Raw genomic sequence first — 20,693 nt, forward strand, 5'->3', positions numbered from 1 at the left:
GTTACAGACTGGAACTGGTAGGAGAAGTTGTTCACAGAGCAGGTAGCTTAGGAGAAGCGACAAGGAAGTTGATCTCGAGAACAAAGAACAAGGAAGTCAGAAATTAAATCTTTGAAGAGGAACTTACTGTATCTGACAAAAGGAACCACACAAAAACGTTACATTCCTATAAATGAATACATTTAAAAGGCTTTTTTATGTTCTTTGTTTGTTTTCATAAAACAGTGGAGGCGCTCCATTTGGGAACGTTAATGGCTGCCCATGGCTACTTCTTTCCAATCTCAGATCATGTCCTCACACTCAAGGATGATGGCACCTTTTACCGGTTTCAAGTAAGTTTATTAGAAATGTTCTTTCACAGTAAACTAGAAGCCCACATTTCATTTGTTAGTTAGATTTCTTTTGAACAGAACTTTTAAAAACTATGACTTATTTTACTTTGACTTAAGGCTAGTTAGAAACTGATTAACGTTAAACTAGACATAAAAAGCAATAAACACAGAGAAAGATAAAGTATGCTTAGTCAAGATGATGTGTGAAAGCTAAATTGTGTGATGATTGAAGTTCTATTTTATATGAAAAGCTTAAGGGAAATTCAGAAAGTGACTTAATGGCATTCGGGAGGACCGGAGAGTCTTCCTCTGTCTGACCCTTGCCTGTGATCCAGACCATCGTCAGCCCAAGTAAATTTTAACAGGAATGCTTGAAGCTCCAGATAGGATTCAGCTAATTAATAAACTCTCAGCATCCGAGGCTCGTCTACAAATCTGTGAAGACAGACATGATGATATATTGTGTGTGTGCACTCAACTGCAACAGGACACCTCAGATAACTTGCAAACTGATAAGAGTCATTCTAGGTCATTTGCAAATGACACAGATGCTATTATTCTTTCTGGCAATGGTTGTGGACTCTAATTTCAGTCATTGTAAGTATATTTGACACTTGAGTTCACATTGATTTACCTAAAGTATATTCTACATTTCAGTAGACATTATGGCTCATTAATAACTGACTAGCAGATTCTAGCCTGTAAAATTAAGGCACATAAAATGCCAATGTCAAACTCTAACCCATTTCCAAGAGGTTCTCCCCATAGTCCAACTTTCAGACTTCGGAGCCTTCTTCTCACTTGTTCTAAGTATTATTAAATGCTCTATGTCTATATAAATGACTGAACAGTAATCAGAGTGCCTAAAATTTGTTTGGGAAAACTGAGAACAAAGAGGAAATATGCTTTAAAAATCACTTTAATCATTTGCTTTAAAAAATCATTTTAAAGATTATTGTCCTCATAGAACAGTCTCCCTGCCCCTTCCTTGGACTCATTTCTTCCAAGGCAAATAATCGTAGGACAGTTTTGGACTTAAGAGCTAGGAGGAAATAAAGCTGTATCCTGAAACTGTGATACTGACCTAAGTATTCAAGCGCTTAGCTAAATTACTTAACTTACAAAAGCTTTACATTAATGGAGCTTTATTCTTTATACAGCAAAACTTACACTAACGGCAGCTTAAAATAGCATATTATTAAAGTAATTTCTGGTCCCAAGGTTAAATTTTTAATAACTAGGAATTATTGGTGATCAGCAAATAAATTGTTTTTATGTGACTAATGCTTCCTGATTTTTTTAAAGAAATCTCTCTTCCCAGAAAAAAAGTAGAAGACAGACAAGGTTTACATGTCTTAGTCATGCTCATGGGTCTAAACTGGCACATGAGGCCGGGCACAGTGGCTCATGCCTGTAATCCCAGCACTTTGGGAGGCCAGGGCGGGCTATCACTTGAGGTTAGGAGTTTGAGAGCAGCCTGGCCAACATGGTGAAACCCCATCTGTACTAAAAAAAAAAAAAAATTAGCTGGGCATGGTGTCATGTGCCTGTAATCCCAGCTACTCAGTAGGCTGAGGCAGGAGAATCGCTTGAACCCGGGAGGTGGAGGTTGCAGTGAGCCGAGACTGTGCCACTGCACTCCAGCCTGGGTGACAGAGCGAGACTCTGTCTCAAAAAAAAAAAAAAAAAAAAAAAAAAAAAAAAAAAAAGCCATGTGAAGGAAGGGATCACCATACACACAGGAGAAAAGGAGAGAATTTTTAAAAGAGCTTTAGAACAAAGCAAGGGAATGGGTACAAATGACATATGAATTATGTAACCACTAGGGATAGACAGAGAGTTGTCAAGTTCAGTGTGCTGAGATAGATAGGCAGATATAAAATAAACATTATCTATGCATATACACATTAAAATTACATTAGTGCTAAATAGTAAATGTTACATATTTTAATGATACATCCATATTTGAAATAGTATCTAAATATAACACATTTATAAATCTAATAATATTAGAATTCTGAAATCAAGATTTTAAAAAACACCAGAAAACTCAGAGGTAACTGAATTTCTACTATAATGTCTACCAAGTCATTAACCAGTCCATATTTGAAGAGTTCTAATAATAGAAAACAAATTATTATTCAGGGTCTTTACTTCTATTTTTACGTTGGTTCCAAGCAGTGAAAGTTCTTTATTACACCGAAGTGAAATTCAACTCCTTGGAAGGATATTTTAAAATCATAAATTAAAGTAGAAAAGTTGGGATGCCGTGTTTACAAATCCTCCAGTGAATAATTGGGAATCTAACCATCATTAAGAATCTAGGCTGGGCACAGTGGCTCACCCCTGTGATCCCAGCACTTTGAGAGGCAGAGGCAGGTGGATAATGAGGTCAAGAGATTGAAACCATCCTGACCAACATGGTGAAACCTCATCTCTACTAAAAATACAAAAATTAGCTGGGTGTGATGGTGCGTGCCTGTAGTCCCAGCTACTTGGGAGGCTGAGGCAGGAGAATTGCTTGAACCCAGGAGGTGGAGGTTGCAGTGAGCCAAGATGGCGCCACTGCACTCCAGCCCGGGTGACAGAGCAAGACTCCATCTCAAAATAATAATAATAAAATAATCTAAAGAGTCTTCAAAGCATTAATTTGAGACAAACAGAAATCTTTATTTCATTGGCATGACAGTTTATATATTTGTCTCAAATTTGTAGTACATGTCTTAATCATGTGATTTTTAAAATTTACCATAAAGTCACAATTGTCTAATCATCCTCTCTTAGCTAATAGAAAATGAGATCTGATGAGATTCTGTAGCTCTCTTTCGTGACTTTCAATACATTAGTATATGCTCCAACAGTTATTGAACAACAGTTGAGCAGTTTTGGATGAGTTTCATCCTAGCTAAGGAAGCCAATATTGAAAAATCAAGAAACTTATGCATTAAAATGTCCTAAAGTATGGTAGAACTATAAAAGTATGTATTTAAATTCCAAAAAACTATAAGAGTTTGTTATTCTCTTATATTATTGTTTACTACAAATCAAAACATTACTTCTTAGAAAAAAATTTTCCAATATTAGTGAAGAACATTGGTTTAGTGACATTTCCACATAATATCACAATAAAAAATTATGCTTTAATTTTACAGTCATTAAATTCTCATTAAAGTAAATGATGAAGAATGAAGAAAAATATAAGAATGCAGTTGAGAATATTTTTTCTGCTTTTGTGGAAAAAAAAGTATATGTCTGGTCTGAGTAGAATAGGTATTTTAAGGTTAGATAAATAGATATGCCTGCACACACACCTATACATACACATACATACTCCCCAAAATATAGAAACTACCCAAAGGGAACTGCGCACTCCATAAGAAGCATCTCAAAAAGTAACACCGGCTGGGCGCGGTGGCTCACACCTGCAATCCCAGCACTTTGGGAGGCCGAGGGGGGCAGATCACGAGGTCAGGAGATGGAGATCATCCTGGCTAACACGATGAAATCCCGTCTCTGCTAAAAATACAAAAAATTAGCCAGGTGTGGTGGCGGGCGCCTGTAGTCCCTGCTACTTGGGAGACTGAGGCAGGAGAATAGCATGAACCCGGGAGGTGGAGCTTGCAGTGAGCCTAGATGGTGCCACTGCACTCCAGCCTGGGTGACAGAGCGAGACTCCGTCTCAAAAAAAAAAAAAAAAAAAAAAAAGAAAGATACCAAAGTAGAAAGATATCTCTTATAGAAAGATATCTCTTATGAAACCTAGGAAATAGATAGCACATCAGAAAATCATTTTTAGGCCGGGCACAGTGGCTCACACCTGTAATCCTAGCACTTTGGGAGGCCGAGGCGGGCAGATCACAAGGTCAGGAGATTGAGACCATCCTGGCTAACATGGTGAAACCCCGTCTCTACTAAAAATACAAAAACTTAGCCGGGTGCAGTGGCGGGCGCCTGTAGTCCCAGCTACTTGGGAGGCTGAGGCAGGAGAATGGTGTGAACCCGGGAGGCGGAGCTTGCAGTGAGCTGAGACCGCACCACTGCACTCCAGCCTGGGCAACAGAGTGAGACTCTGTCTCAAAAAAAAAAAAAAAAAAAAGTGACACCCTACATGAAAGCAAAGTTTTAACTACTTTGTCCCCCTAGGGCTATCCTAGAATCCTGATTCAATTTTATTTTTAAGAAATCGAATTCTCAAAGCCTCATCTCCCATGGAGTCAAGTGAGATTGGGGTGATGAGGGTGACCCATATAAAGTCTTACTATCCTCTTTTGTGTAGCAGTTCAGTCTTTTTATCTTTCTTCAGAATTCCTACGATGATTTTGTTCTCATGTTCACAAAACTACTATTAGTAACCTTCTTTATTTTACTACTATAATTCCCAAGAAAGAACAGAGGGTAAGTCGAAATCCCTGGGTGATGGTGGTCGGGGGGGCCTCTGAGACAGTTTGGAAAGACTTTTCTGTAGAGATTCAAACAGTTCTCCCTACCTACCCATTTTCCCTTCTTTAGAGTCTCCCTTCTAGAGGGGAAAATGATCAGAGAATCAGAGATGACTCCAAATATGCTCATTGCACATGGTAGTTAGTATAATTAGCTAACAGATAGAATTAAACCCACAGGACTGATGTTTGCCATCACTGTTACAGTGAGTCCTGCAGGCCTCATCATTCCAGGAACTAGGGGTTGATAAGGAGACAAGTGATCATCAGGTTTCTTCGTGGTCAGGAGCCAAGCATGTTCAGCTGGCAGGGCTAGGAAAGTCCTTTTAGAAAATATAAATGTTAATGATAATAATAAAGTTTTTCTCGGTCAGACATTTTCTTTGTAGTTTAGTCAATCAGTTTCTAGAATTCTACAGAATCTGGATTCTGCCTCTTATAGATTGTATCACTCAATTAAGACACTATTCCTTTAAAAAAAAAATCTCTGATTTGTGCGGTTTAAAACTTTAGAGCAACAGGTGTCTTTGTAAGGAAATGTTTCTATTTTTATTTATTTATGTTTTGTAGGTTTTTTTAATTTAAATTTTATAATTTTAATTTCTGTGGGTACATAATAGGCGTATATATGTATGGAATACATGAGGTGTTTGGATACAAGGATGCAACATGCAGTCACCACATCATGGAGAATGGGATCTCCATTCCCTCAAGCATTTATCCTTTGTGCTACAAACAATCCAGTTACACTCTTAGTTATTTTTAAATGTATAATTAAGTTACTATTGACTGGAGTCACCTTGTTACACTACTAAATGGTAGAAATTAGTTACAAGAGGAATTTAGGAAATGTCTTTAAAAGTGAGAGTAAAAAGTTGCTTTAATCTCATTGGACAATGCTGAGAACTGAATTATATGACTAATGGAGCCAGGCAAATCATTGTCAGATCTCAGAGAAAGAGTCTATCAGTTGGTTGAGCTTTTTGGAGCTACTAAAAGCAGTGGTGAGATACATGATTCATAGAAAACAATTTGTTATATTTAAATATATTTCATCCTGAGTCTTGCTGAACATAAATACTCTTTCAGTCCTCTCTGTGGATGAATACTTTTTGTTTGAATATACAATCAGACCTTTTTGCCTTTATGTCAGTTGGTGTAAAATTACAGCAAAGGGATGACATTCTAAATACCTGCTTGCTGGTACTACACATATTTAGAAGCTGAGCAATTGGTCAGCAAAGTACATGTAGACAAAGAGTTTTCAATGTCTCTCTTAGAACATGATCTGTATTATAAAACATATAGCAAACTAATAAAGAGAATTGTGGAAGATAAATGCAGCTCGCCAGCCAGAAACTCCACTAATTTTTTATTTGTCTAACCTGGGTTCCACTTCTTTTCATTCCACAGACGCCCTATTTTTGGCCGTCAAATTGTTGGGAGCCGGAAAACACAGATTATGGTCAGTGCCATCTCTCATTATTTTATTATTGACAGCCTGCATGTCCAGATGGATGTGTACTTGCGTTTTATTGCTTTTTTCATTAAGAAAAGGAAACCACAGTTCTCAGGATGGGACCAATATTTTTAACATTGAATTGATAAGCGGCTTTGGAAAGTCATCAAACCTCGTGACAATTTTCTCTGTGGTATGGTGCCCTCTGCAACTATTAAAGAAAGCCTTCTGATTAGGTTAAAGAGCTATAAAGAAGCTTAAAGGGGTTATTGTTTTGTCATAGCAACCTGGCCTACTAGAAAGAATAAAAAGTAGGCCCATAGAACCAGAGTTCTAGTTCAACTCTCCCACTTAGCTGTGTGATTTTTAGTAAGTCCCTTGACTTCCCAAGGGTCCGCTTTTCTCACTGTTCTATGAAGCATCCTATGATTTTTATAAGTGGAGGGTTGTGTTAAACATGGAGAGGCCAATTACAAGCAAAAACAAAAAAAAAAGCTAAAAAAGAAAATTCAATGCTAATAAATCAAGTTCAGTGAACTTAGAACAAACTTGGTTGAACAACCATTATTTCACTCAAGCTCTTCAAGGAGAAAAAGAGCCCCTAGTAAGCATTCATCTTCTTAGATCTTCCTGAACAGCACAGTTTTCAAAGACAAGATTGCATGGTTTTTAAATGTCATTTCTGCAAGTGTTTATTGAGTATTTTTCTTCCTTTGCCGGTGCAGTAGAAGATGCTAGGTTCGCAAAGGTGACTGAGTTCATTGACACCATCGGGTAGCTCACAGGCTAGATGGGAAAGTAGAATTATACAGAAGGAGTTACTGTGGAGTATCAAGTGAATAGGAGAGTGATATATGCAAAATTATATGAATGTTTAAAAGAATGAGAAATTGACTTTCCCTGGGGTCTTCCAGAATGATTTTCAAAGGAACTGATAGCATTTGAGCTGGATTTTAAGAGGAATGATTTTTCAGATGAGAAGGCAGGGCAAGTGTTTGAGGCAGAGGAGCCAGCATAATATACAAAGGCAGTGGGAAGCTTTGCAGCAGCTTGGCTGTCTTTGGTATTGCTCCTGGAGAGACATTTTTGTAAGAAGAAAAAATAAGAAAATTCATAGAAAATCAATAAAGCTATCTCTCATGTGTGTCATTTCAGAAACTTGAATTTAGTAGATCATCCAAGAATGGTCAGGCTCTAGTCAAAAGAGTCAAAACTAACATAACTCATGAAAAAAAAATCTAAAAACCAGAATACTGAAAAATTAATACGGAGACAAAATTCTTTCTTTCCAGTAGTGAGAATGCCAGCTTCTTCATCCAGGGCACACATTCCTCAAAACTGAGGTCCTTGGAGAAAGAAGTTATTTTACAAAACGACTACTGATTTGTAGATCTGAGTTGGAGAACTTTCTGGAGCATTTTATTCAACCTAGGATAATGCCTGGAGATTGTCTCACTAAAGAATATGAAATTCTGGTGGAGGAACACTGGAACAGCTAAGAGGGAGCTCGTAGAGAAAAACCCAGGCATTGGAGGCAGACAGACCTGAACATAAGTACTGTCATAACCACATACCAACTGTGTGACTTTAGACGTGCAACATCTCTGAGCCTCAGTTTGCTCACTTTTCAAACAGAAATCATAATATTGACTTTCTAAAGTTGTTAAAATAATTCAAATAAATACACCTAAGGAAACTAGTATTGGTCCTCTCACATACTCAATACATTGAAATTAGTGTTTTGTGCTTGTCGTCATTATTGCCTGGCAGATACACTGCCTCTTTTCCCTGTTGGAAAGCAAATTCCCAGCCGGGCACAGTGGTTCACGCCTATAATCCCAGCACTTTGGGAGGCTGAGGCAGGCAGATCACCTGAGGTCAAGAGTTCGAGACCAGCCTGGCCAACATGATGAAACCCCATCTGTACTAAAAATACAAAAATTAGCCAAGGTGTGGTAGGGCACACCTGTAATCCAAGCTTACCTGGGAGGCTTAGGCAGGAGAATCGCTTGAACCTGGGAAATAGAGGTTGCAGTCAGCCGAGATCGTGCCACTGCACTCTAGCCTGGGTGACAGAGTGAGACTCCATCTAAAAAAAAAAAAAAAAATTTAAAAAGAAAATAAAATTCCCATTCTCAGTGTTTCTTTCTGCCCATCTGTTGTGTCTTTCATAAATATGTTAGAGTGCTCACATTTAAAGCTCATGTTTTATCATTTTATAGTAGGTTGATGTTTTAGTGGTGAGCCTAAGGAAATGTCATGGCCTACACAGCAGATCATTTACAGAACATCTCTTAAAGTAGATCGTCCCAAAATGCTGAATGTTTAAGTTTCACATTGTTCCATGAAAGGGCCATATATGCAAAGTGTCCACCAAATGCAGAAGGAGCCAAGAAACCAAAGAATAGAGCAGAAAAATCCAGTTTGTTGGAAAAGGGTGATTTATTGGGGAACTTACAGACAGAAGCGTGGTCTTGGGAGGCCCCAAGAAAGGTAGGCCTTTGCACTACAACCTTCCAGACCCAGGGTTTATATATCCTGAAGGAAAAGTATATTTGCTATGGAAGGAAGGAGTGGGTGGCTGAGAGAATGCTATGGGTGTCAGAGCTACGGGTGATGTATGCAACAAGATCAAGGATTGTTGTGGAGGAAAGGTGTAACTCAGAGTAAATAAGTGTTTCTACATAGAGAGTAAATCATCAACTAGACATCTTGGAGGCATTCCCAGACTCAGGGTTAATCAGGAGCCAACATGGCGGATTAGCATCTAAGATGGAATCACTCTTGTTCCCACACACGTTACCATCCATTGGTGTCCACTTCCGAGGGGATCATCTCCTACACTTTCTCCCCAAACCTGGAATACTTGCTACTTACAGTAACTAATTTATTCTTTAATTATTATGTTTGGGTTTTTTTCCTCTGAAGAAACATATTATTGGTTGTGCTTAGCTTGCCTGAGTTATATACAAGTAAATTACAATAATGTAATTATTCCGTTAAGAGAATATGTGAGAAAAATGAGAGGAAGAGAATAACAATGATCTCAGACACCATACGTGTCTGTACCTGCAGGCAATGATGCTTCATTTTCTACGATTTTTCTTTTTAGGTGCAAACAAATTATAGCAGCAATATGAATTACCCAACTTTGAATTTCCTGCTGCCATTTGTTTAAAGCGTACTTTTATAAAACCTCACTCCTGGCTTTTAAAGAGGATATTGATGGTGTGATGTACTTGGGCTGTGAAGTCCAAAGCACAGTAACTACTTAGGCTGTCTTTTCTAAGACAACTTTGGGGCACAGGGACTTTATTGCATAAGGCAGGTTAAAGAAGAGTTTATTGGCTGGGCGTGGTGGCTCACGCCTGTAATCCCAACACATTGGTAGGCTGAGGCGGGCGTATCACAAGGTCAAGAGATCAAGACCATCCTGGCCAACATGGTGAAACCCCGTCTCTACTAAAAATACAAAAATTAGCTGGGCATGGTGGTGCACGTCTGTAGTCCCAGCTACTCGGGAGGCTGAGTCAGGAAAATTGCTTGAACCTGAGAGGCAGAGGTTGCAGTGAGCTGAGATTGCACCACTGCACTCCAGCCTGGTGACTGAGACTCCATCTCAAAAAACAAACAAACAAACAAAACAAAACAAAAAAAGTTTATTTCATTTTGTTAGTATCCTGACCTGTTTCCATCCCCAGTTTAAACTTACCAAGTAGGTTCTGCTGAACATAAGCCTCAATAGATCAGTTGATATGAAAAACTACTTTTTCATAATTATCTTGGTTTTATAGAAAAATGGAATGTTTTGATTCTGTTCATAACTAAGACAAGCCAATACGGACTAAAAGGCCTATATCTTTATAAACTCCATTCTTTGAAAATCAAGTTGGATAAGATTTCTGATATTTTGTGTGCAAATACAGAAAGCATTCTAATTCAAGCCAGTTAAAGTGGAGTCAGAAATGGGCTTTCCCAGATGTATTTGCTCATCAAGAGAGATCCAGCACTAAGGACTTGCACTGTGGGCTGGAGACAAAGGCACAGGAAAGCTCAAGAGAGCTTTGGTAAGAAGTAGAGACAGTGTCAGTTGTAGCAAACTGAAACAGAAGCCAAGGCAGGGTTTTTACTGGTACCTCTGGACACACACATTGCACACAAAGGGTCCTAGAAATGACCATTTTATATACATCACAAAACAGACACATAAACTAATGAAACAGAATTGAGAGCCCAAAAGTAAAGCTGCACATCTATAACTATATGATCTCTGGCCAAGTCAACAAAAATAAGCAATGGAGAAAGGATTCCTTATTTAATAATGATTCTGGAATAACTGGCTAGCCACATGCAGAAGAATGAAGCTGGACCGCTACCTTGTACCATATACAAAAATTAACTCAAGATGGATTAAAGATTAATATAAGACCTCAAAATATAAAAATCCTAGAAGAAAACCTAGGATATACCATTCTGGACGATGACCTTGGTAAATAATTCATCACTAAGTCCTCAAAAGCAATTGCAAGAGAAACAAAAATTGACAAGTGGGACCTAAACGAAATAAAACTAATTAATTAAACTGAAGAGCTTCTGCACAGCAAAAGAAACTATCAACAGAATTAACAGACAACCTAGAGGATGGGAGAAAATATTTGCAAACTATGCATCTGACAAAGGTCTAATATCAAAAATCTATAAGGAACTTAAACAATACAACAAGCAAGAAACAATCCCATTAAAAAGTGGGCAAGGGACATGAACAGACCCTTCTCAAAAAAAGACATACAAGCAGCCAGCAAACATACAAGAAAATACTCAACATTACAGATCATCAGAGAACTGTAAATCAAAACCACAATGATATACCATCTCACACAATTCAGAATGTCTGTTACTAAAAAATCAACAAATAACAAATTCTGACAAGACTATGGAGAAAACAGAATGTTTATACTCTGTTGGTGGGAATGTAAATTAGATAAGTCATTGTGGAACGTTGTCTGGAGATTTCTCAAAGAACTAAAAATAGAACTACTGTTCATCCCAGCAATCCCATTACTGGATATACATTCATAGGAAAATAAATTATTCTACCAGAAAGACATGTGCACTTGTATGTTCATCACAGTGATATTCACAACAGCAAAGACATGAAATCAACCTAGGTGCCCATCAATAGTGTATTGGATAAAGAAAATGTAATATATATACACCATGGAATACTACACAGCCATGAAAAAGAATAAAATTATGTCCTTTGCAGCAACATGGATACAGCTGGAGGCCATTATCCCAAGCAAATTAACACAGGAAAAGAAAACCAAATACCACATGTTCTCACTTATTATAAGAGGGAGCTAAACATTGGGTATACATGGACATAAAGATGAGAACAATAGACACTGGCAGGTACTGGTGGGGGAAATGATGGAGGGGTGCAAGGGCTGAAAAAGTACCTACTGGGGACTATGCTCACTACCTGGGTGTTGGGATCAGTCATACCCCAAAGCTCAGCATCATGCAATATACCCATGTAACAAACCTGCACATGTACCCCCTGAATCTAAACTAAAAGTTAAAATTATTATATAAAAAAAGAAATGAGTACAAATGGAACAATGTCTTTAGGCTGGCTCCTTTCAAGGATTGAATCTCTAATATCCAAATAGGATTTCAACTCCAAGAAATTGAAATGTCCAATAAAGACAGGAGCCTCCCTTGTACTTACTTGTATGACTCATCTCACCCATCACACCCAAATCCTTGTCCATTTGAACTTTTTGCATTTTTATTTTTTCAAATATTGCACTAAAATATTTTTTTGATTAATGTTATTTTTTCAAATATTGCATTAAAATATTATTTATTTTGATTACCGAGTTTTTTGACACTCCCTTAGATTTTGCACCTGAGGTGACTGCATCACTCACGCCATCCTAGTGGTAATACAATTAATATTACATTTGGTTCTTGGGCTATCTTAAAAGACCTTAATGACAATGTAGATTTTGTCAAGATCATGGTAACCACATTAATTTTTGAATTGGATTAAATTTTGAATTTGAAGGACAAGGAATATTTAGCCAGAAAAAATATATATTTAGTATGGAAGGGAGAGATGTGTGTGGGAGAGATGCAGACTTTCTGGTGTGTATGGCAAAACCAACATATGACAGTTGCAGAAGGAAAAATTTGTTCCCCACATAAGAACCTCCCAATTTAAACAATTAAAGTTGTTCAAAACGTCACATTATATTGTAGGGTGATGATTTATGCCTCAGTAAATATTCAACCGAAGGCCTGTCTTTTCTCCAGTATGTTGTGAAGGTTTTCAGACCCATGGAGAAAGATTGTACTTAGTGCTCCCAAACAACTAGACAAGATGAAATTCCGCTTGCCAAAACCATACTAAAGTAATAATAAAAGGATGTTGAGAATCAATACATCTTTCATACATGATAATAAGAGGCCAGCAAAAAGAAAGTATTCTAGCTGGCCAACCACAGCAATTGTAGGCTGACATAAAATAATTATAGCAGATTGGGACAGATTTTAAGTTGGTCAGTTACCATTGGTAGAAAGCTTGCCATATCCAAAGTTTTGTTTTGGGGAAGAGATGACAAGGGATTTATGACCAACTAAAGAGATCAAATACACGGTGAACTAATTTAAAAGAATTTTGAAATAAACACATAAAACAAAACCAAATTAATAGCCTATATGACTTTAGAACTGTGTCTTGAACCTTGAATAGCTGATAAAATAACAGTGCTTTAAATATCTGCATAACCCATTAATAATTTCATTATCTATAATATCAGAAAACTGAGAATTTAAGATATTGGGGAAAATGAAAGAACTTCATTTTTCTAAAAGTAGACATTATTTATTTCTTTATCTAAAACATTGCAGCGCTTTCAAATATATCCATTTCGTTAACACAGATTGTGTGTGTGTGTTTTTTTTCATCTGGATTCCATCTTTGGCATTTAATTTACACAGTTGCTTGTTTTATAAGAGCTTTAAGAGGGCCTCTACAGTTCTATTTTATTGTCCTCTGAAGAACTTTCCAAGCCTTTGTCATTCACTTTTAATGAATCCATCCCTGCATGTCTGTTTTTGAAGCCAGGTGTTAGTGGCTCCTAAAATCATGTTCTAGGGAGCAGAGTTTTAAAAATTAATAGACTTCATTTTTTTCAGAGAAGCTCAAAGTTTACAGAAAATTAAACAAAATATGCAGAGAGTTCCAATACAATGTCTCAATACCACCTATACTTTCCCCTATAATTAAAAACTTACCATAATACGGTACGTTTGTTACAATTAATGAGCCAAGATTAATACATAATTGTTAACAAAAGTCCATAGTTTATATTAGGGTTAATTCTTTGTGTTATACATTCTGTGGGTTTTCAGAAATGTATAACATTTATCCACCATTTAGTTTCACTGCCCTAAAAATTCTCTGTGTTCTGCCTATTTATCCATACCCCTACCCTAACCCCGGCAAACACTTATCTTTTTACTGTCTCCACAGTTTTACCTTTTACAGAATGTCATAGGGTTGGAATTACACAGTGTAGAGCCTTTTCTTCTTTCACTTAACAAGATTTGTTATAGTTTCTCCATGTCTTTGCATGGCAGGATATTTCATTGCTCTTTATCACTGAATATTCCATTTTATGAATATACCATAGTTTATCCAGTCACTCATTGAAGAACATCTTAATCGATTCCACATATGGCAATTACGAATTGAGCTGCTATAAACCTTCATGTACAGATTCTTTTTGAAGACATAAGTTTCCAATTCATTTGAGCAAATACCTAGGAAAGTGGATCATATGGTAAGAGTATATTTAGCTTTGTAAGAAACTTCCAGTCTTCCAAATTGGCTACACTATTTTGCATTCCCACCAGCAATGAATGCAAGTTCCTGTTGCTCCACATCCTCACCAGCATTTAGTGTTTTCAATGTTTTGGATTTTAGCCATTTAATAGGTATGGTATCTCATTGTTATTTAAATTTACAATTCTCTAATAACATGATATTCAGCACCTTTTCACATGCATATTTGCCAAGTGTGTATCTTCTTCGTTGAGATTTCTGTTCAGATATTATATTTTGCCCATTTCTTAATTGGGTTGTTGTTTTCTTATTGTTGAATTCTATGAGTCCCTTGTATAGTGTGGATATCAGTGCTTTATCAGGTATGTTTTGCAAAGATTTTCCCCCAGTCTGTAGTTTGTCTTTCATTGTCTTAATGGTGTATTTAAAAGACTCAAAGTTTTAAATTTTAATAAATTCCAACTTACAATTTTTTCTCATAGATTGTGCTTTTGATGTTGTCTCTAAAAAGTCATTGCCAAACTCAAGGTCACCTAGATTTTCTCCTATGTTATATTCTAAAGGTTTTATAGTTTTACATTTTATTTTTAGGTCTATAATTTATTTTAAGTTAATTTTTGTGAAATTAGTAAAATCTGGAGTCTATATTTATTTTTTTGCATGTAGAGGTCTAGTTGTTCCAGCACCATTTTTTGAAAATAGGATCTTCTCTCCATTCGATTACCTTTTCCACCTTGTCTAAGTCTCTTCCTGAAATCTCTATTCTTTTTCCTTGATTTATTTTTTCTCTTCTTTTGCCAATACCATACTGCCTCGATTACGATAGATTTATAGTCATTTTTGAAGCTTGGTAGTGTCAACTCTCTGTCATTGCATTTCTTCAGTATTGTGTTGTCTAATTTGGGTCTTTTGCTTTCCACTTCAACTTTGGAATCAGTTTGTCAATATCCTCAAAGTATGCTAGGATTTATACGGAGATTGCACTGAATTCACAGGTCAAGTTGGGAAGAACTCACATCTTAATATTATTGAGTCTTCTTATTCACATATTTGGTATGTCTTTCCATTGATTTTGATCTTTGATTTCTTTTAAAAGAATTTTGTACTCTTACTAATATATATCTTCTATATACTTTGTTAGATGTATGCCTAAGTTTTGCTGCTTATGTAAATAGTATTGTGTTTTGAAATTCATATTTCAATTTTTCATTGCTGGTACATAGGAAAACCACTGACTTTTTTTGTACCCTGCAACTTTGCTATGATCACTTAGTTCTAAGAGTTTTTGTTGTTGTTGTTTCTTTGAGATTGTCTGCCTAGACAAACATGTCTTCCTGAACAAAGATTTATTTCATCCTTTTCAAACTGTATACTTTTTTTTCTTTTTCTTGTCTTATTCCATTACCTAGGACTCCAGTACAATGGCAAATAGGAGTAGTGAGAGGGGACATTCTTGCATTTTTCCTTATTTTAGTGGGAAGTCTTCTAGTTTTTTTTTTCTTCAAGAGAATTAAATCATTTATTGATTACACATGATAATGGATGATACACAAGCTTCATTCCCATCTATAATTTTATCTGGTACCATTATTCAGTTTAGTATATTGCATAGGATGTGCCAACACTCATTTTTATAACCAATAATTTTATGATTTTGCTTGGGTAATTCCTTTTAATGGTGAACTTCAGGTCACAACAGTAACTATCAGTTCAACTATACCAAGGTTTCTGAAGACAATGGCTTCTCCACCCAAGCAAGTTGGATAAAACTCCAAATAGAACCTGGCATCACCCTGAAGGAATTCTAACTTCACAATGTTGGGGGAAATTTACCAAGATGGCTTCAGAGCAGACTAACTTTACATGTACATTTAAAAAAAAAAGACATTTATTCAGCATCACGATCAAACTATTACATTTAGCAATCAACAGCATGGGTGCAAAAAAAAAATCTACATTAAAACCCTTTGTTGGAATGCTTTACACTTTCCACAGAACAGAAACTAAAATAACCTGTTATACAATTAGTCACAAATACAGTCCTCAAGTTTTTTGCCCATTCACATGAGTGTTTGTCTAAAACATGTCTTCTTTGTAGCAGCTAGGCCCTGCCACCACTGTGCTTGGCTGAGTTCACAAATCTGTGGTAACCTGTAGCTTCCCTGTCACTTCTCTGGCTCTCCTCTTCTGCTAAGCTTTGTTTCCTAATTAAAATCTTCTGCCACTGCCGTAGCTACTGCTGTTACTGGAACCGCCATAGCCACCTTGGTTTCATGGTTTGACAAAGTATTGGCCTCCATCACTATAGAGGCCAGAGCTTCTGCCTCCAAAGTTTCCTCACTTCATGGGTCCAAAATGTGAAGATTGATTGTTGTAATTGCCAAAATCATTGTAGCTTCCACCACCTCCAAAATTGCTTCCATCATTACCGAATCCATTATAGCTATCCCCACTGCCACCGTATCCACCACCACAACAGCTGCCACCAAAGCCACCATGACCACTGAAATTTCCTCCACCACCAAAGTTGTCATTCCCACCGAAACCACCACCACGATCACCACCAAAGTTTCCAGAACCACTTCAACCTCTTTGGCTGCATGAAGCACTAGCTATCTCTTGCTTTGACAGGGCTTTCCTAACTTCACAGCTGTGGCCATTCACACTATGGTATTTCTGAATGACGGTCTTATCCATGGAGTCATGGCCATCAAAGGTTACAAAGGCAAAGCCCCTTTTCTTGCCACTGCCTCGGTCAGTCATGATTTCAATCCCTTCAATTTCTCCAAACTGTTCAAAATAATCTCTTAGGTGATGTTCTTCTGTGTCTTCTTTAATGCCACCAACAATGTCTTTTTCACAGTTAAGTGGGCACCTGGTCTTTGAGAATCTTCTCTTGAGACGGCTCTCTTTGGTTCCACAACTCTCCCATCCACCTTGTGTGGCCTTCCATTCATGGCCACATCCCCATTCTCCACAGTGGCCTATGTGACAAACTCAGAGCCCATGGAGCGCTTGGTGTTTGAATCTCTCATTACCACACAGTCCATGAGTGTTCCCCATTGCTCAAAATGGCCCCTCAGGCTCTCACCTTGTTTCAAAGCTCAGCCCTCCAAGGAAGAGCTTCCTCAGCTGTTCGGTTCTTTAGGAGACTCTGACTTAGGCATGAGGGCAGGGAGAAGAGAGACTTTTCATTTGTACTATATTAGCTGTAGGTTTTTTGTAGGCATTTTTTTTTAATCAAGTTGGGAACATTCCTCTATATTTCTAGTTTGCTAAGGGTTTTTATCATGACTGGTGCTAGATTTTGGCAAATGATTTCTCTGCATGTATTGATATGATTGCATGATTTTTCTTTAGCCTGTTGATGTGATGGGTTACATTAATTGATGTACAAATTGTCAACCATTCTTGCATATATGGAATAAATATCACCTGGTCATGATGTATAATATTTTATACATTGTTGGATATAATATGCTAATATTTTGTTGGTGGTTTTTGCATCTATGTTTATGAGAGGTATTGGTCTGTAGTCTTCCTTTTTGGTAATTTTTTAATGACTTTGGTATTAGAGTAATGCTGGCCTTGTAGAATTAGTTAGAAAATATTCCTCTGCTTCTCTTTTCTGGAAGAGATTGTACGGAGTATTATTTCTTCCTCAAATGTTTGGTAGAATTCCCCAGTGAAGTTATCTGGGCTTGGTGGCTTTCTGTTTTGGTAAGTTGTTATTGTTGATTCAATGTCTTCAATAAGTATAAGCCTATTTAGATTATCTATTTCTCCTAGTGTGAGTTTCAGTAGATTGTATCTTTCAAAAACTTGGTTCATTTTAACCTAAGTTATCAAATTTGTGGGGTTGAGTTGTTCGTAATATTCTTTTACTATTTTTAGGATAAAGGGGATCAGTAGTGATGGCCTACTTTTCAGTTATTATACTAGTCATTGGTGTCTTCTTTTTTTTTTCTTAATTAGCCTGGCTAGAGGCTCATCAATATTAATTGTTTTAAGCACCCAGATTTTGGTTTCGTTGAATTTCTCTATTGATTTTCAATTTTATTGATTTCTGCTCTGATTTTTATTATTTGTTTTCTTCTATTTGGCTTAGATTTAATTTGCTTTTGTTCTTCTAGTTTTCTAAGATGTTTAGATTATTGATTTTAGATCTTTCTTTATTCTAATATATGCATTCAATTTCCTTCTAGGCACTGCTTTCACTACATCCTGTGAATTTTGATAACATGTATTTTCATTTTCATTTAGCTTGAAATACTTTAAAATTTCTCCCGAGACTTCTTCTTTGGCCCGTGTGTTATTTAGAAGTGTACTGTTTAATTTTTAGGTACTTTGAGATTTTCCAGCTTCTTTCTGTTGTTGATTTCTAGTTTAATTCTATTGTTTGAGATCATACTTTGAAAGACTTCTACTCTTTTACATTTTTAAGGTGTGTCTTATGACCTAGAATGTGGTCTATCTTGGTGCATGTCATGAGAACTTGAGATGATTATAGATTCTGCTGCTGTTGCATTAATTATTCTATAAATGGCCATTAAATTCAGCTGATTGATGGTGCTGCTCAGTTTGATTCTGTCCTTCCTGATTTTCTGCCTGCTAGATCTGTCAACCACAGATATCTGTGTGTGGAAGCCTCCAATGATAGTAATTATTCATCCATTTCTCTTTGTAATCTGTCAGTTTTTACCTCAAGTATTTTGATGATCTGTCGTTAAGCATACACACATTAAGGTTGTTATGTCTTTGTGGAGAATTGAACCTTCTGTTGTTATGTGATAAAAGAAATTTATCCCTGAAAAATTTTTTTTCTAGAGTCTTTGTCTGAAATTAATTTATCTAATTTAGCTTTATTTTGATTAGTTTTAGCATGGCATATCTTTCCTCATCCTTTAACTTTTAATCTATCTGTGTCTTTGTATTTAAAGCGAGTTTCTTGTAAACAGAATATAGTTGGTTCTGTTTTATATCCACTCTGATAGTCCCTGTCTTTTACTTGATGTATATCATTCACATTTAAAGTGATTATTAATATAGTTGGTTTAATATCTATAACTGTTACATTAATGTTTATAACTGTTTTATATTAGTTTCCTTTTGTCTTCCTGTCTCTTTCTGCCTTCTCTGATTTTAAATGAACATTTTATATAATTGTTTTCCCTTTTTGCCCAGTATCAATTATAATTCCTTTTAAATGTCTTACGGTTTTTCTAGAGTTAGCAATATACATTTACAACGAATCCAAGTTCATTTTTAGGTAACACTGTACACTTAACATGTAATGCAAGTATCCCGTAACAGAGTATTCCTACTTTCTCCTTCTTATCTCTTATAGTATTACTGTCATTCCTTTCCTTTAGTCTATAACCACCGATTGCATTGTTGCTGGTATCATTTTGAACACTTTTTTATCCATCAGATCAATTAAGAAACTTTCTATAAAGAGATTTTTTTTGATGTTCATTTATTCCTTCTCTAATAGTCTTCCTTTCTTTATGTAGTTTCAACCTACATCATTCTCCCTTTTTCTGAAGAACTGTTTTTAAACATTCTTTTCAAGGCAGGTCTCTTGTCAACAAATTCTCTCAGTTTTTGTTTTTCTAAGAAAGTCTTTATTTTTCCTTCACTTTTGATAATTCCACAAGATATAGAATTCTAGGTTAATGGGTTTTTTCTTTAGAGACTTTAAATCTATCGCCCCACTCTCTTCTTGCTTGCATGGTTTCTGATGAGAAATTCAAAGCAGTTATTCTATTTTTTCTCTCCAGGTAAGGTTTCCCTCATCCCATCCACCCTTGCTCCTTTCAAAGTTTCTCTTCCTGTTTGGTTCTCTAAAGTCAAAATACAGTATGTCTGTGGGTGCTCTGATAGTTATCGTGTTTGGTGTTGTTTGAGTTTCCTGGTTGTGTGGCTTGGTGGATTCATTTACTAGAGCCTCCATAACAAAATATAACAGACTGTATGGCTTAGACAATAGAAATTTATTATCTCATCAATAAATGTGAGGATAGAAGTGCTCTGGATACTGGAAGTCCAAGAACAAGGTGCTGGCAGGATTGATTTCTCTTGAGGCTCTCTCCTTGGCTCTCAGAAGGCTACCTTCGCCTGTGTCCTTACGTGGCCTTTTCTCTGTATAGGCCCATCTCCTGAGTCTCTTCCTCTTAGAACAACACCTGTCGTATTGGATTGGGACCTCACCCTTATGATCTCACGTGACCTTCATTACCTCTTTAATGGCTTTATCTCTAAATACAGCCACATTCTGAGGTTACTGGGAGTTAGGGCTTTGACATAAGTTGAGGCTGGGGGAAAAGGAGGACATAATTAAGCTCATAACAATATCTATCATTAACTTGGGGAAAATCTCAGTTATTATTGCTTCAAATATGTCTTCTGTTCTTTTCTCTCTTTCTTCTCTGATTTTCCCATTACGTGTATGTTATGCCTTTTATATTATAATTACCCCACAGTTTTTAGACATTCTGTTCTGTCCTCTCTTTCTCTCTCTATTGTTTTTTTTTTTTTTTTTTTTGAGAGTGTCTCACTCTGTCACCCAGGCTGAAGTGCAATGGCATCATCTTGGCTCACTGCAACCTCTG

The 20,693-nt window shown here is 36.6% G+C and overlaps 1 protein-coding gene and 1 pseudogene across 6 annotated transcripts in view; one reads left to right on the top strand and one right to left on the bottom strand.

The window, feature by feature from the left end:
- The window catches only part of RGS7 (regulator of G protein signaling 7), a 610,179-nt gene that overhangs the window by 443,303 nt on the left and 146,183 nt on the right, over positions 1 to 20,693 (top strand). For all 6 annotated transcript variants that reach the window (XM_024235701.3, XM_054560931.2, XM_054560953.2 and 3 more), the window contains 2 exons: positions 226 to 332; positions 6,185 to 6,236. In XM_024235701.3, coding sequence (XP_024091469.1) covers positions 226 to 332; positions 6,185 to 6,236 — 159 coding nt within the window. The remainder of the gene's footprint in view (positions 1 to 225; positions 333 to 6,184; positions 6,237 to 20,693) is intronic.
- Positions 15,952 to 17,249, bottom strand: LOC100939275 (heterogeneous nuclear ribonucleoprotein A1-like; annotated as a pseudogene).

This window comes from Pongo abelii, chromosome 1 (assembly GCF_028885655.2).
Source record: "Pongo abelii isolate AG06213 chromosome 1, NHGRI_mPonAbe1-v2.0_pri, whole genome shotgun sequence".
NCBI classification, from domain to species: domain Eukaryota; kingdom Metazoa; phylum Chordata; class Mammalia; order Primates; family Hominidae; genus Pongo; species Pongo abelii.